Source organism: Theropithecus gelada, chromosome 4 (assembly GCF_003255815.1).
Source record: "Theropithecus gelada isolate Dixy chromosome 4, Tgel_1.0, whole genome shotgun sequence".
NCBI classification, from domain to species: domain Eukaryota; kingdom Metazoa; phylum Chordata; class Mammalia; order Primates; family Cercopithecidae; genus Theropithecus; species Theropithecus gelada.
In genome coordinates this window covers 125,195,134-125,210,329 of record NC_037671.1, presented here as the reverse complement: position 1 = coordinate 125,210,329, position 15,196 = coordinate 125,195,134, and the positions used below count along the sequence as shown (strand labels likewise).

The window sequence follows — 15,196 nt, the reverse complement described above, 5'->3', positions numbered from 1 at the left end:
CTGGCGTGGTCCTCAGGTGGGTGATGCTGTAGGTGGTGCTTAGACAGAGGGAACTGGGGGAGCCCAGTGCTGAGAGAAGTGGGGAGGGGGAGGGGCACTGGAGGGAGGGCTGGGGCCTGGGGCCTGACCAGAAGGCTGAGCTGGGCAGATTCAGTAGAGGACGCTGAGTTTAGTCAAATCACCCTGATGACAGAAGGCACAGGCCATGCTAGTGTGCCGAGGGGCCAGCCTGGTAGTTGGTAGGGCAGTGGCAGCGCAGGGCCAGGCTGGGTCTTGCCCCTACTGAGCACGGGGTTTCCTTAATCCTGCCTGGCGAGGGTCCCCGTGGCGTTCGCAGAAAACATCCAGCCTGGGGTCCTCTCCTGGGCAGTTGTGCGTGACCTTCTGGAGTCAGGGACCCTCATGGCCATGCAGCTCTGGAAAATGGACATAGTGACTCCAGCTGAAACCTGTTCTACATCTCTCAAGGACATTGGAAAGCAAATTTCAACACCTCCTCCGATGAGGCCCAACGGGAAGGGAGAGGAGGGAGGAGGGCATCTGACGTCTGGGTCCCACCTGGGGCACACCCTGCTCTGCTTATCTGGGAGCACCTGGGTCAGAGTCCAGGTCAGCAACCAGGACCCACAGCTACTGCAGGAGGGCCAGGTGCCAATGGACGCCCCCGAGCTCCCACGGGGGCTTATCAGGCAGCAGGATGTGCCCTGATTTACAAGTGCTCAGGGCGTGCACACGGGAGCCATCAGAGGAGAAACAGAATTGAATTCAGCCCCAAATTATTTGGCCATTTCCTGCTCTGGGTGCATAGTTTCCATTAGGCACTGAGTTACTCTTCAAGCCATTTTCAGAAATGAAAAGATGCTCCTTTCTGCAGTGAGGCACAGGACAGGTGGGAATAATCTCCCTGGATGCACGTGCTTGCCCGAGGAAGTCTCTTGAGAGGGCACGTCCAGGCCATCGGGTGCCACGAACAGGCCGGTGCAGCTCGTTCGCTACCCAGAGAGTCCTGAGAGCCGGGCTATTAAGAATCCTGCTGAAGTCAAAATCACATGCTCCCTCTGTGTGAGAGCGAGTGAGGGTGAGAGATGGAGACAGAGAGAGACAGGGAGAGAGGGAGAGAGAGAGGGGGGGCGGGGGAGAAAGAGACGGAGTGGGGAGGAGAGAGAGGGAGGGGGAGGGGGATAAGAAAGAGAGGGAGATGGAAAGAGAGAGAGCACACGCTAGCTCAATCCAGCACAGAGCCAGGCCTGCTTTTATTATGAGGAGGAATTTATTTACACAAGAGATTTCCATTAAAAACAAAATAAAATACAAACTGGTTGTCATGTATTAATTCTACTGTGAAGTATTTAGCTCTGGAACGCAGGGGCCCACATGGCCCCTCTGGCTCCTCTCCTCCATGCCAGCTCTTCCTCCATCGCCCTGGGGACCCATCTTGCCCACCCCTGCCCCTACCCCGCCACAGCCTCTGATAAAACATCCCCAGAGCCTGGTGCCCAGTGCTTCTTCATGGAGGGGTTTTGCCCCCACTGGGACATTTGGCAGTGCCCAAAGACACTGCTGGCCGCCACACCTGTGTGACTGCTGCGAGCTCCCAGGGGGTGGAGGCCAGGGTGTGCAGAACCCACCCACCCATAACGGCCCCACCACACAGCATCGCACAGGTGCCACCCAGGCTGAAGGTGGGAGACCCTGGCCCTGCCTGCTTCCTTCTCTCTCTCACCCTTCTTGTCTTGTTTCTGCTCCAACCCTCGAAAGTGTAACGTCAACCAGCTTCTTCAAGGAGGACTGGATGTTGAGGTGACTGGCCACTGTCCTTGGAACCTCTTCCCCTCCCCATGGAAACCCCGGTGTGGCAGGGCTGCAGGCTCTGCCTGGCTTCCTGCAGGCCACATCCTTCACCCTCCTCATCCACCCATGGGGCACGCACCATAGCCTCGCTTCACACCAGCTGTCCAGGAAGGCACAGGCTCTGTCTCTGACCACTCTGACTCGGGAGGCTCACGCCCAGAGGCTGTCACCCTCCCGCCTTCTGAGTCAGATCACAGCCCAGCACTGGTACTGCTGTGACCTCCTCTGGGCTGAGGCCATCCCACTCCTTTAATACGAAGTGTCTGCTGCGAAGTCAGGTAGCCGTTCCCTCCATCCCAGGACACTGCGCCTGGTGGCGGGGCTCAGACGTCCCCTGTGCTCTGCCGCATCTGTGCCTAGCCCAGTGCTGGGAGACACCCGGGATGCCCAGTGAGGAGGTCCTGAGCCCAGGTGGACCTGCAGCACTTTTGTACAACACCAACAGCTCCTCCTCACACGGCGGCAGGAGGAAGCCTGCCTCTGCTTTCCCCGTGCTTTCCACCCCTCGGCTGTGAGCCCAGGCTTTCAGCTCACAGACCCCAGCAAGACCAGAGGGAGGCACGCGTGTGAGAGTGGACGGAGCGCCTGCCGAGGGCCAGGGCCTGCCTTCTGTGCCGCAGGAGCCTTCAGGCAACTGTCCACCCCGTAACACGGGTCCATGTGCCAACTGTGGCTGTGAACACAGCCTGTTCACTGGGGCCTCCAGACCACCATGCCCCATCTGCCAGAGGCTGCTGCGTTTTCACTGTGGTCTGGGCCAGACAGTGAGGTTCTGTGCAGGCTGCCTGGCGCTAACTGGAGTCAGTCACTTTGGCCATTTGGGCGGCTTCCTCGAGGCTTGCTGCAATCTTAAAGGCCGATGGATCAGTGTCTTCCTGATGCTACGTAAACATTTGGAAGGTGCTAATATGTGTTATTACTATGTATGCTTTTTCTTTCCATATGCAAACCTAGGAATGGGTTTGAGGCTCTGGGGGAGAAGTCATCTGGCCTCTTGCTTTGTATGTAAATCACTGCAGGCAGGGTTGTGTTGAGAGTGAAACAGCGGCAGCATCTCGCCTGGGATTCTGAGCTTGGTGAGACAGACACTAGCAGTTCCGCCCTGGATCCCCCCTTCCTGAGACTCTGGGATAATTCATGCCAACACCGACAGAGAGAAAATGCAGTCTCTTGATCAAATTCGCCAGCGCATTTAAAATCATCTCATTTGTCCCAAGATGTCAGAATGACACAGTGAGGCCACAGTGCTGAAACGAATTTCACGGGAAACAAGCGCACGCAAGGAAGCCCGGAGCAGGCCCGTCAGGATTCTATTTATACTAAAGACCTTCAGCTAAGTGAGAAGAGGACAGAGAGAGCAACAGAAAAACGTAACTGGGTGATGACATAGGAAACAGGTGCTAATTTGGGGTCTCAGACCCTAACATCTGCCTTCTGCAGACAGTTTCGGCTTCAGGCATTTTCGAATTAATACGCTCCAATAAGGCAAAGGGCACATTTATAGATTATTCCTAAAATAGTAACACGAAACTATGCAGACCAGAAGACAGGCTGGAAAGTGCCGCAGGAAGAATCGAAACGATTTTCAAAGCGTCAGGATGGGTGTGACAGGTCAGTGGCTCATGGAGCAGGACTGTGCCTGCAGTTTACCCGGCTGTAGGTGGGTCCAACAGAAGAAGCACCTGGACTTAAAAGCTGCTGAACCAAAGGGGGATGATTCGTTGCACAGAGTCCGTGCCGCGTTCCCTGAAGGGGAAGTGCTTCTGGTGTATACAATGTAGGCATAAAAGGATAGAAATCTCGCTACTGGCAATGGGAGCAACAGCTGCGTGGAGACACCTGTGCTGTGAGGCCCTGACCTGCAGCCTGCAGCTCCCAAACCCCCAAACCACTCTGCGCCATACTCTGCAAATACTCCACTTGTGGGCAAGACCACAGTGGACTGAAGACCCAGAACCCACCCTCTGCTCCTGCCAGGACACACAACAGCCAAGTTCAGGGCACACCCCACGTGCTGCCAGATCACCGAGCGACCTCGAGCTTCTCATTGTCCTGTGCCTCAGTCTCCTCTACAAGTCTCTCCCATCTCACAGCATGACAGCTAATGATGTGCTTGGATGGGTTTCAGACTGTACAAAGAACATAAACATGAGTTACTAGTATTGATCATTAATAACCAATAACAGTGATAATAAGGGTCAGTGCGACACTAAGGGTCTAGGCTCTGGACAGAGTTCCAGAAACAAAGATGTCCCTCTCCCCGATGACTGTGTGTCTCCAGCATCATCATTCGCTGCCTGTAAAAATATTTGCGGTTCCCTGGGTCCCCCTGCGAGGGACGCCAGGCTGGGCTGGGAGCCGTCCTCAGACTGGCTTGTGCTGTCTGCAGTGATTAACTTTTACGAAGCTTTTTTTGGGTTCGTGCTAATTCTGTGTTCTCAGCATGCTTCAGCCATGGGGGAAAAACCAACACAGCTTCTATCGCTGGCCTCTACTGTATCCTCTGCAGAGGTTTGTAGTCGATCATTAACTCGTGGCTTCTTACTCAGCTAGTCAAGCAGAGCTGGCCTTCAGAAGGAATGGCTCCCGTGTAGACATTCACTTGCTCATCTCTGAAGCTAAATTAAAAGGCAGCAGCCCACACCTCCACTGTTCCCACACTTACTGTCAGCAGATGGTCCTGCTCCAGCAGGCCACTGAAGACCCTGGGGACAGTAGTGGGATGACAGGTGTTTACTTTAAAAAAAAATAAAAATAAAAGATCTTCTGGCAGTGTCAGGTCACAGACGGCAGCAGAAAGCAAAATAAATATCCTTATATTTTCCCAGTTGGATCCTGAGGCAAGCCCTTGGGTGAAGTACCCAGGCAGAAATGTAGTGGTTAGGAAATGTCTTCTCATCCGTCGTTACAGAGTGTCTGCATTGCAGAGGGAACGGCTTTTGGTGTTAACAGTTCTTGCAAATGAGGCTGAACTGTGGTTTTCAGCTATCTAAGCCGCTGAAAACCAGAATGGGCACATCTCGAAAAATACATCACCAGGTAAAATTACCTCTTAAATAAATACCTTTAAACATCTTGCATTTTAGCCCCCACTTTCTGAAGAATGGGTTGATGGCTTGCCTGGATGTGTTATTGGAGTTTGAGGTTAGCCATGAAGACACATGGGCTGCTGCTGGGGCCGCAGACACAGAAGAACACATGGATAAACTCGACTCAAGAGAGAGGATCAGCTGAGATGGGGGGACCAGTGGACTCGTCCTGATCTTGACAGCTTCTAAGACCATCGTAGTCCTGAACACGGTGTTTCCATGCCCACACATCTTTGTTGGGAGCATCCTCCTTCTCCTCCTTCTGCCCCCTGCTGGTTAATTCCACTTGCCCTCTTTCAGGCATCATTTCTCTCTCTTCCTGCTGGCCACTTTCACTGTGCATGCAAATCTTCCATTGGTGGATGATGGCGTTATGGGACAGCAGACTCCTCAGTCTATGAGCAGCTGGAGGACGGGGCTCTGCCTTCCAACTGTTATGTCATGGACATGGACACTTCGCTGGTGCACGACCACAGTGAGCACCAAGCGTTATTTATCAAATGCATGAATTAATGCAGAAGTGGTGTTTCTGAGCTCCTCTGCCACTCATGGGCTGTGTGGGTTCAGGGCACTGGGCAGAATGAGAGCCTGCCATTCCTCTAGCACTGCTGCCTGCCTTCCTCTGGAAAGTACAGACATGAAGTAAACATGTCTGGTTCTGATCAATCATAAGGACCTCTCTCAAATCCAAAACAAAGCCAAAATAAAATCAAATTAAGTGCTAAGAGCAACAAAAGGAACATCTCAGCCCTGATTCTAGTCTGATTACTTTGAAATGATGCAGAAATGCCACCTTCTTGGGCTGTGTTTGCTCTCCAACCACAGAGAGACCAGAGCACCCTGAGCAGAGGCACTGTGTAGAGAAGGCTCTTATTGCCACAGGAAAAAGGTAAGCTTCTGCTCAGAGCTCGCTGGACCTCAGCATTCTGCGATGCACAGTAATCTAATTTTTCATAGTTTTCCAGATCCATCATATTGTTAAAATTCCAGGCATCTCACAAGGTTGTCTTAGCAAGTGTGTAAGCCCTTCTGGGCCATGCGTACTTCGGAGTGGCTCCACTCTTGGCTGAGTCCTCTGTGTTGGACTGTGTCACCTGGGGGTTTGGTGTGGAGAGACTTCTCTTTCCTCCCAACTGCGGCCCTCAGGGTCTCCCATCCCAGGCTGCTGCCCCGCCCACCTGCAGCTCTCCCTCCAGCCCAGCAGTCCTGGTTCTCCATTCTCCCAGGCATGGCCTTTGGAGGAAGGACTAGAGTGCGAGAGCGAGGAAATGGAGGGCAAGTCTCCCTTGACAGCTGTGACTCCTGTCTTGAGAGTCTCACTCTTTCATTCACTGATTCACTCACTGACTCAGTCACTGACTCATTCACTCATTCACTGACACACTGACTCATTCACTTATTCATTTGCTCATTCACTCATTCCCTCACTCATTCCCTCACTCCCTCACTCATTCCCTCACTCCCTCACTCATTCACTCACTCATTCACTCACTCCCTCACTCATTCACTGACTCATTAACTCACTGACTCACTCCCTCATTCACTCACTCATTAACTCACTCACTCATTCACTCACTCACTCCCTTACTCATTCACTCACTCATTCACTCCCTCCTTCCCTCACTTATTCATTCACTCACTCACTGACTCATTCACTCACACATTCACTCACTCACTAGGGATTCATCAAGTGCCTCCTTTGAGCCAGGCCCCATTTTAGAGCTGTGGGTTACATCTCTAAGCCACAGATTCCTGATCTCGCAGCTTACATTCTAGTGGCAGGAGACAGAAAATAATAATAAACATCAGAAACACACGTATTATGAGGCAAGTCAGAAAGTGGTAAGGGATACGAAAACAGAGCAAGGCCAGGGGGCAGGGGTGCTGGAAAAGGAGCTGCAGTTTGGAAGAGCTGCAGGACAGGTCTCAAAAGACGATACTGAATGGAAGACTGGAAGGTGGAGACAAGTGAGCCCTTGGGGGACTTGGGCACGAGGGGCCTGGGAAGCCAGACCAGCTGGAGCCAGTGCTAGGGTGGGAACCTGTTCCATGGAGGCATGGGAAGGAGGCTCCATGAGGATGGGAGGGGTGACGTGTGGCTGTCCCGACCACTTTCCCATGCTTTTCCATCTGTCCCCAGCTGCATCCTCTTCGTCAGCACAGTGTCCTCCTGTGACATGTGCAGACCCATCTGTCCACCGCCTTTCTCTGCCAAGTCATCACAAGCCCCACGGAAGCAGGACGTTGTTCCATCCATGGCTCTATCCCCAGCCCTGGAAAGTGCCTGAGATTGGGATGCCCAGCAGAAAGGGTTGGATAAATGGAGAAGCAGATCATGCAGGGAGGAGCTATGTGGTCCCACCTTGACCACTGGCAGGTGGGGGAGGGGATGCAACATGTCGTGACCCCCTGAGGGGCAGGCGTTGGGGTTCTGGGCATGGTGCTGTGCTAACCATCCACAGGCTAACACCCAGGTCCATTCTCCACGAAACAGGCTTGTCTGAGATCTAAACGCCATGCAAGGTGAAGTCTCCATAGAAAATATATTCCAACGCAGAGTCGACTAACAGTGACCTCAGGTGCTCATCTGTGAGGTGAGCACAGCCTGAGCTTCTGATAAGCCTAAATTTTCAGGGAAGCTAAGTAAGAGACTCCAAAGGGAGGCCTTGGTTTTCATTTCTTGGAGGTCCTGGTTGGGAGGCACAGATGTCCTGAAAGTTTGCATGCTTCTCTCTAATCTTACTTTTGAAAAGAAGTCTAATCTTACAAAAGTTCTTTAATCAGAACTGTAAAACCAGGCTGTAAAAAGTTATCACTGTTTCCCAGCTTGAGTGCTTTGCTGGGGCTCAGGCTGAAGGAAGAGGAGAACCGGCTGGTTTCATCCAGCACTGGTGTTACACATTCCCAGAGGAGAGGTCTGGGGCTGCAGGTGGGACCCACCTGTCAACCACAGGGGCCACCTCTTCATGAAATGTGTGGAGGCCCCAGACTCCATGAGGACATAAAGAAGAGAGAGACAAGGGAAAGCAGATAATAAACTCTATACGATAGAGGGCATTTACATCTTAAAAAGTATTCCATTAAAATCCTTTGAGGTTAATTTGTTAGGTCAGGAAAAGAAAATCCCAACATAACTGTTTTTGTGTTAACCCTAAGGAAAGAACTAAAAGCAACTGATAGGAAAGGAGGTATTGCCTTCCTCAGATGGAAAGAACAGCCTCTGAGTTTTAGCTGCGAGAACTCCCTGCGTGGGCGATACGTCAGATGCTGACAGCTTTACCACTTGGAGTTGGTGTCTTGGCAGAAATAGGCCATTGACACTTGTAGCTTGGTGAAAAGTGAGATACGAGAACTTCTTAGACAATGTCCAGCCTGGCCCAGAGAACCGGAAATGGCGGCTTTACTAGTAACTCCACCAACAGAAGCTCCAGTTTATTCTAACAACTCGGCACTTTTTGTTTGTTTGTTTGTTTTGTTTTTTATGCGACTTCCATGTGCGCATCAGCCTAACGATGGAAAATGCAGTATCGAATCTGGGCCCGCCTGTAGCCCTAGCACTAAAAGGTCCTGGTTGAGCAGCTCATCAGGATTTTTGCCTGCTTAGCCCTTGGGGTTAGAAGACAATCGCTGCTGGAGCAATCGGGAACGTGCGGGGCTTCGAGAGGCCGGGGAGTGGGTGCAGGGAGGACAGAAACCTCGACGGAGGACAGAAACCTCGACAGAGGACAGAAACATCGACTTTGACGGGCAGAGGAGAGTAGGAAGAAAGCTGAGGGGACTTTAGGCCTCGAGCTGGAGGGAGGGGCACTCACACGTCGGTGCCTCCCAAGTTGCCAGCCCGCTCAGCAGGGTCCTGGGAGCTCCCTGCCTGCAGGTGGCTTCTCCGCATTCTCCTCCGACCTACTTGTGACCCGGACACTGAGGACCCTTTGTGCCAAGCCATGATGTTCCCTCCACCCACTTCTGTGTCATGCGTGTGCAGATGGGGACTGTGGCATGCAACTTACGTTCCAGTCTATGGTCACAAAGAAGGGATGGCGCTTAATTTCCTCCACTCCATCAATGCCAGCACCTGTCACAACAACACAGAGATGATCATCAGAACAAATCCAAGATGGGGTTCTCTGACAGTTTCCAATGCAGCAGTATGGGGGGTGGGGGTGTGCAGAGGCAGGGCCATGGGAAGGACCCCGTAGGCTGCTCACTCCTGCCCAGGGCACCTGCGCACCTGCCGATGCCCCCAGCTCAGAAAGCCACGACTCAGCTCCGAGGGCTTGTGAGGCAGAAGTGGCCTGGGGTTGGGGTGGGCGAAAGAGATGGTAAAGAGAGGCATGGGACAGGCCAGCCAGGTGCTGCCATGTGAGGGCTGCCTGGCACCCCCCTGTCACGCCCAGGAGCTTGAGGTGCCTGCGAGTGTGAGCACCAGGTGGACCTCCCAGGAGGCTGGAGGGGAAGGCACAGAGCAGAGCTCCTGGCAAAGCTGCCGCAGGGATTAACCAGGGAGGGAAGAATTCCAGGAAATGAAAGGGGTTGACAGGACTGAGTCCCGGAAGAAGCCGGAGCTCAGCCTCCTGCCCACACCTGGCCACCCCTGAGCCTGCTCAGGCAGGTGACTGTTTTTACCTGGAGGCTACTTACAAATATCTCTGCTTTGTTCCGTTATTTCTACCTAACCTCCTGCCTTACTTTGTTGCTTACAATCCTAAGGCCCTGGGGCAGAAACGAGGGAGGGAGTAGTGGGTGGAGCACTGGGGGCCCTCTCGGGCAGCATGATTCTCTAACGCTGGATACATGTCTACTCATTTGCCAGAAATCATCACTGTCCCCCAGAATGAGCCCAGTGTGGACAAGGCCTTTAGTCAGTAGCTCAGATTATCGGCTGCAGAAGCGCACCCATTCATGCAGGCACTACTGTTAGGGAAAGCTGTGGGGCAGGGAGTGAGTGGTCTGTGGAAACTTGCTGCAGTTTCTGTTCAGTTTTTCCGTAAACTTAAAACTGTTCTGAACACAAAGCCTATTCATTCAAAACAAAAGGTCATAAAGCTCTAGGATTCTGTTTTCTCCAGGATGGGACGGCCGCAGAGGAGCCCGTCCTCCTGGGTCACGAGTCCGAGAAGAGGCGGGCTTGGCTGGAAGCAGCAGCGGTGGCAGTGGCCGGGGAATTCCCGCCAGCTCCGGGCCTAGGTCTGGGGAGGGTCTGATCCCTGGGGCCCGGCTCCTCTGTTTTGCAAGCTGTGTTCCTTTCCGCTGCCAACTCCTAACGGCCCTCCTCCAAATCAGAGCCTCCTGTGCCATGCATGCCCCTTTGTGGAGCCCCCCTCACGTCCAGCTCTCACTCCTGTAGTTAAGGGAAGAGCGTGGCTACCCAGGGATGCTGTGGTCAGCACAGGCGTGGCCCAGCCTGTCCTGCTATGAAGCTGGGCTGCGGTGGCACAGGTCACTGCGAGTCACAGGAGACGGCACCATTGTGGGCTGGACCTGGCCCATGTCCTGGTCCCTCCTCCCCCTCCATTCCATACTCTGGGCAGTGATGTGGGGGCGGCTCGGGAGCTGTGGTGGCCTCGGAAAGCCCCTCTAGGTGGTAAATGGCCCGGAGACAGTCCCCTTACCCTGGAAGCTTGGCCAGGGCCACGGTGCTAGGAAAGAACCCACAAACTAAATGCCCCTGAAGACACTCTCAGTTTCATGTTATTCACACTTTGACGTGAAAGTCCACCTACAAGGACCTAAAGGAGGGGCGCACAGTCAGGAGTTTCTCCTTCCATGAGGACGCAGGCTCACAGGACAGACATAGCACACGGACATCTCAGTCATCCGATGCACAATCGCTGTTCCCATTTTACAGACGAGGAAACTGAGGCTGACGCAGGTCAGGTAACTTGTTCAAAATCAGACCAGAGGTTACGAGTTATGGGTACCAGCTTTGGAGGCACATCTCTGAAACGTAGCCAAGGTGCCCGACCTTCTGAAATGTCTTTCCCCTGACTCCCTGCTGAGGCTTCTCCGGGTTTCCCGGTCTATCTCCTTTGTTCTCCTCTAAAGTCTGAGCCCAGGGATCTGATCCCAGGCCTTTGCAATCGCAGCAGCTGGCATGAGCCTTCGCAGGCGCACCAATGGCTGCTGTAATGAAATTTCCAGAGTGACAGTCTGACTTCCAAACAGCCCTCCCCACGCGCCCATCCTGTGTGCAGGCCTCCTTTGATGATGACCAGAGCTCCGGGTTGAAGAGTCCTTCTGGTCATGATGATTAACAGGAAGACCTTCCTCTGAAGTGTGCCTCTCCCCTACTCTTTTGTTTGGTGACTGTTGGATGCATGGCCAGAAGGACTGTCAAAAGACTGGTGACTGGAACAAACAGTTCAGAGGCCCTGGTACACACAGGGCTGTGGCAACTTGTTGGCTGTACTTCTTTGGAGGATCTATTTCACATTTTGTACCCACTGTATTTCCTTCTTATTCATCATTTGCAAATATGGTCTGCAGGAGTTTTAGAAAGTGAGGTGCAGAGGAAATACAGGTATTGGTATAACTACTATCTAACTGGTATGTGCTGGGTTTACCTGGATCACTGGTCAACACATTTCTATCTTTACCTCCTTTCCCCCAAGGCAGTAAGGTTTTGCACCATGTTCGTATTTTAAGGCCTCAGCAAAAAGAGTCGACAAGGGAATAACACTCTGGTTATTACTAAAAAATTACAGGTGTTCCAATTATAGGGGGGAAACATGAAACAGAAGGAGGATTTGTGCACTCAGTGCTTTGAAACCTGCGTCAATCCTCCCAGGGCAGTCAGGTTTATTATTTTTGTTAAAATAGGTGACTTTGCACTCGGCTCCCCTTTTTTATCTACACTGAACACACTGGACAAACGACGGTGAGCGGAGTTCTGGGCGGGGAAAGTTGGAAAGTATCAGGCTGATGCTGGAATCATGGCTGACTCGTTATGGGATACGGACGACACGCACTGAAGGCCTTCCTTGGTTCTAGAGGACCTGCTGCCACTCATCTAGATCACGAAGCACTGACAAGAACAGGGACAGAAACTGCAAGCACAGAAGGCCAGAATTCCCTCCTGTTAGGCTAAGGGATTTGTCAGTAAGTTCCTTAATGCAGGGTACATAGGAGTTCAAGGTTCAGGGGAACAGAAGATTCAAGAATCACACTTCTTCTCTGTAGTAATAACACCTAATCCTGTTTGTTTAAATGGCTTGTGGTCTATCTCCAAACTGGGGCACCACCTAAAGTGTTTATCTGGGTCTGTGTCTCCAATTGCTGTGCTCCGGTTAAGGGTGTAATTCTGCAACCAGTTGGAACTCTCACATCAATGACTAGTTTTAAAGCGCAGTGCAGTGCCTGTGAGAGGATTTATTTATTTTTTTATTTTGAGGGGACTCATTCTGTCACCCAGGCTGGTGTGCAGTGGCATGATCACGACTCACTGCAGCCTCAATTTCCCGGGCTCAGGTGATCCTCCCAGCTCAGTCTCCTGAGTAGCTGGGACTACAGGCATGTGCCACTACACCAGGGTAATATTTTACATTTTTTGTAGAGATGGGGTCTCACCACGTTGCCCAGGCTGGTCTCAAACTCTTGAGCTCAAGTGATCCACCTGCCTGGGTCTCCCAAAGTGCTAGGATTATAGGCATGAGTCACTGCATGGATGATTTATTCTTTCATTGCACCGATTCTATCCAGCTCTTCTACTTCATATTTTTCACAAGGTAAGCCATTCATTTCATTGTAGGGCTTCTAAATTCTCAGTAGGTGATTCCCAAAGGGTTCTGGTATCTGCCAAAAATCTGTGCATTGTGTCTTTATATCTACAGAGAGCTTTGGGGGATGGTTAATTCATGGTTTGGGACTCCTTTGCAGTATTTTCATTTTCGTTGTTTTAGAGTCACACAAACCCATCTCCGACACTTCTGGGAACATTCAGTAGACGCTTACTGGCTGCCTCCTGAGGCTTATTACATACTGCAAGCTTCTCCTAACTGGCCCACCACGTCCAGCCCATAACCGTCCGGGGCAACTTCCATGACTGATTTAAATACTAGGTCTGCTTTTCAACTTGTTCATCACTTACAGGTTATCTATACATTATGTGTTTAAAGGTTGTTGTTTTTTTTCTTTTTTTTTTTTTGCCAATTTGAAATTTCATCTATTTCATGTTTACACCCTTTGTCAGGGAGTCGCTTGTGTCTCACAGGATTCAGCCGGTTGGGAGTCAGGGATAGGCTGGGGGCTCAGGCTTGACTGGTGCGGGAGTGAGATCTCCAGACAGGCCCTGAACATGGGTCTCTAGCAGCTCCCTAGGGCTGGTTTGGGGCTGACCAGCTCCAGGTGAGGGTGAGGACTATCTGCCTGGTCTTCAGCAACCATCAAAGCCTGGCTTACGACAGGCAGTCCCGGCAATGCCAGCGGAAACTGGGGTGAGGACCAGAATGGGCCACATTTGAAGTCATTAAAAACACATCATCTGGAGATCGGTTCTGGACAGGAAAACAGTAACGAGAGCAACGGGAAACCCTCTGCCCGTGCAGGAGCTGTAGGTGGCAGGTGTGCTGTGAAGACAGCAAGCTCGGCTTAGGTGATGGGCATTGATTCGCTGCGCTATTTTTATGCTCATCAGCACTTCACATTCCCTTCTAACCTTTCCCTCACTTTAAACGTTCCCCTGGGAGTCTCAGAATAGCTCAGGAGTTTCTAGGAGAAGCTACAGATGCTCATTAGGAATGAGCTAGAAAGCTGTCAGCTTTGGAAAAAAGGAAGATTTGGAAGTAGGCTCAGGAAGTTTTATACTCACTACAACTCCTCCTGTCCGGGGGAAAGTCAGGACATAACAAACACCGGTGCTGAAAACCCCAGCAGTTCCCGATCTCAGTGCAGGACACATTTACAGCTGTTTCTAGACATCACCATGGTATAAACTTCTATCAGAAATGGAAGTCACTTAAGTAATGAGAAGCAGCAAACACCACACCCAGGGTTTAGCCCTACAAAGCCTGTTCAGCAGAAGCATCGCCCACATCTCCCAGCCTCTGCCGTCTCAGCCGGGAGCAGCGCCAAGCGCAGAGGGACCGAATGTCCTGCTGAGCCTGTCTGTGCAGAGCTTCATCCCAGAGCTTACTCCTGATGCTGCCTTGGTCCACGCTTACAGGGTGTGGTGCCGAGGGCGCTGGCCTGGAGCCCCTTTCTCACTTTTCTTTTATTCTGTTCTTTGAAATTCCTGAATTTGCAAATCACTCAGAGTCACCGAGTCTTCCACCTGGGAGGCCCTTTCCTTGCACGGAGAAGAAAGCAGACAGCCCAAGCAGGGGTGTGACCCTCCAAGGCCTCTATCGCGGGATGTGCCCACTCCCTGCTGCCAGCCCCAGCTTGTGGTCCTTCTGCTTAGACTGGCTCATCCCACGCTGCTAGAGCCACCCCAGGGTCTTTCTGTAATTCACAACCACACAACCACCAGAAAAACAGTGCAAAGAAATAAGGCTGGTGTCCCCTCAGCTGCATCCTGCAGAGCCCCCATGGCCACCACACCCACCGCGTGCTCCCAAGCGTGGCCCGGCCTCCAGCTGCTCTGTCTCCTCTCCACTCACCCGCTGCCCAGGCATGGGGATATCACAGAGTCACACGTGCCTCCGGGTGTGCCATTCTTCCTCCTTTCCTCCTACTACTTCCTGTGGCATTTCTTGGGCCCAGACGGCCAGCTCCCCCTGCACCCCGTCCAGCATCCGGCACGTCTTCTGAGACCCAACCCAGGCATCCTCACAGAGTGGCTCTGTTGCCCCCACTCAAATAGATCAGTGGCCCTAAACCAGTGGCCTCTGGAGGTCAGTGGCAGTGCCGTCCACCTTCCTAAGCCAGCACCTGCTACGGGCATTCAGCACACGTTCACTGAACAGATCACACACGAAGGCTGGGGGCTTCAGTCTAGAACTCTTTTGAATGAAGACATTTTATCTTCAGGGGATGTGGAGGTGGGAGAAATGCTAGTCTTAGACTCAGATGCCAAGGAGCCTTTAGCAACTCACAAGGGGGCACAGGGCCGTTTTCTCACCTGCAGAATAAGAGAGGAACGAGATGAGTCTAGTTCTGGTAGTCTGGACATGTATAAACACATTATGCCATCTCTTCCAGCTGTAAATATCTGTGCAGAAACTCTGGGAGGGGTAAACTCCCCCAAATTCATATGCTGAAGCCCTAATCCCCATTGTCTCACCATGTGACCGCATGTGCAAAATGGGTCACTGCAGGTATGA

At 52.2% G+C, this 15,196-nt stretch overlaps 1 protein-coding gene across 4 annotated transcripts in view; it reads right to left on the bottom strand.

Annotated features, from left to right (window-relative positions):
- Positions 1–15,196, bottom strand: part of RPS6KA2 (ribosomal protein S6 kinase A2) — a 452,256-nt gene that overhangs the window by 45,425 nt on the left and 391,635 nt on the right. For all 4 annotated transcript variants that reach the window (XM_025381624.1, XM_025381625.1, XM_025381626.1 and 1 more), the window contains one exon: positions 8,948–9,012. In XM_025381624.1, coding sequence (XP_025237409.1) covers positions 8,948–9,012 — 65 coding nt within the window. The remainder of the gene's footprint in view (positions 1–8,947; positions 9,013–15,196) is intronic.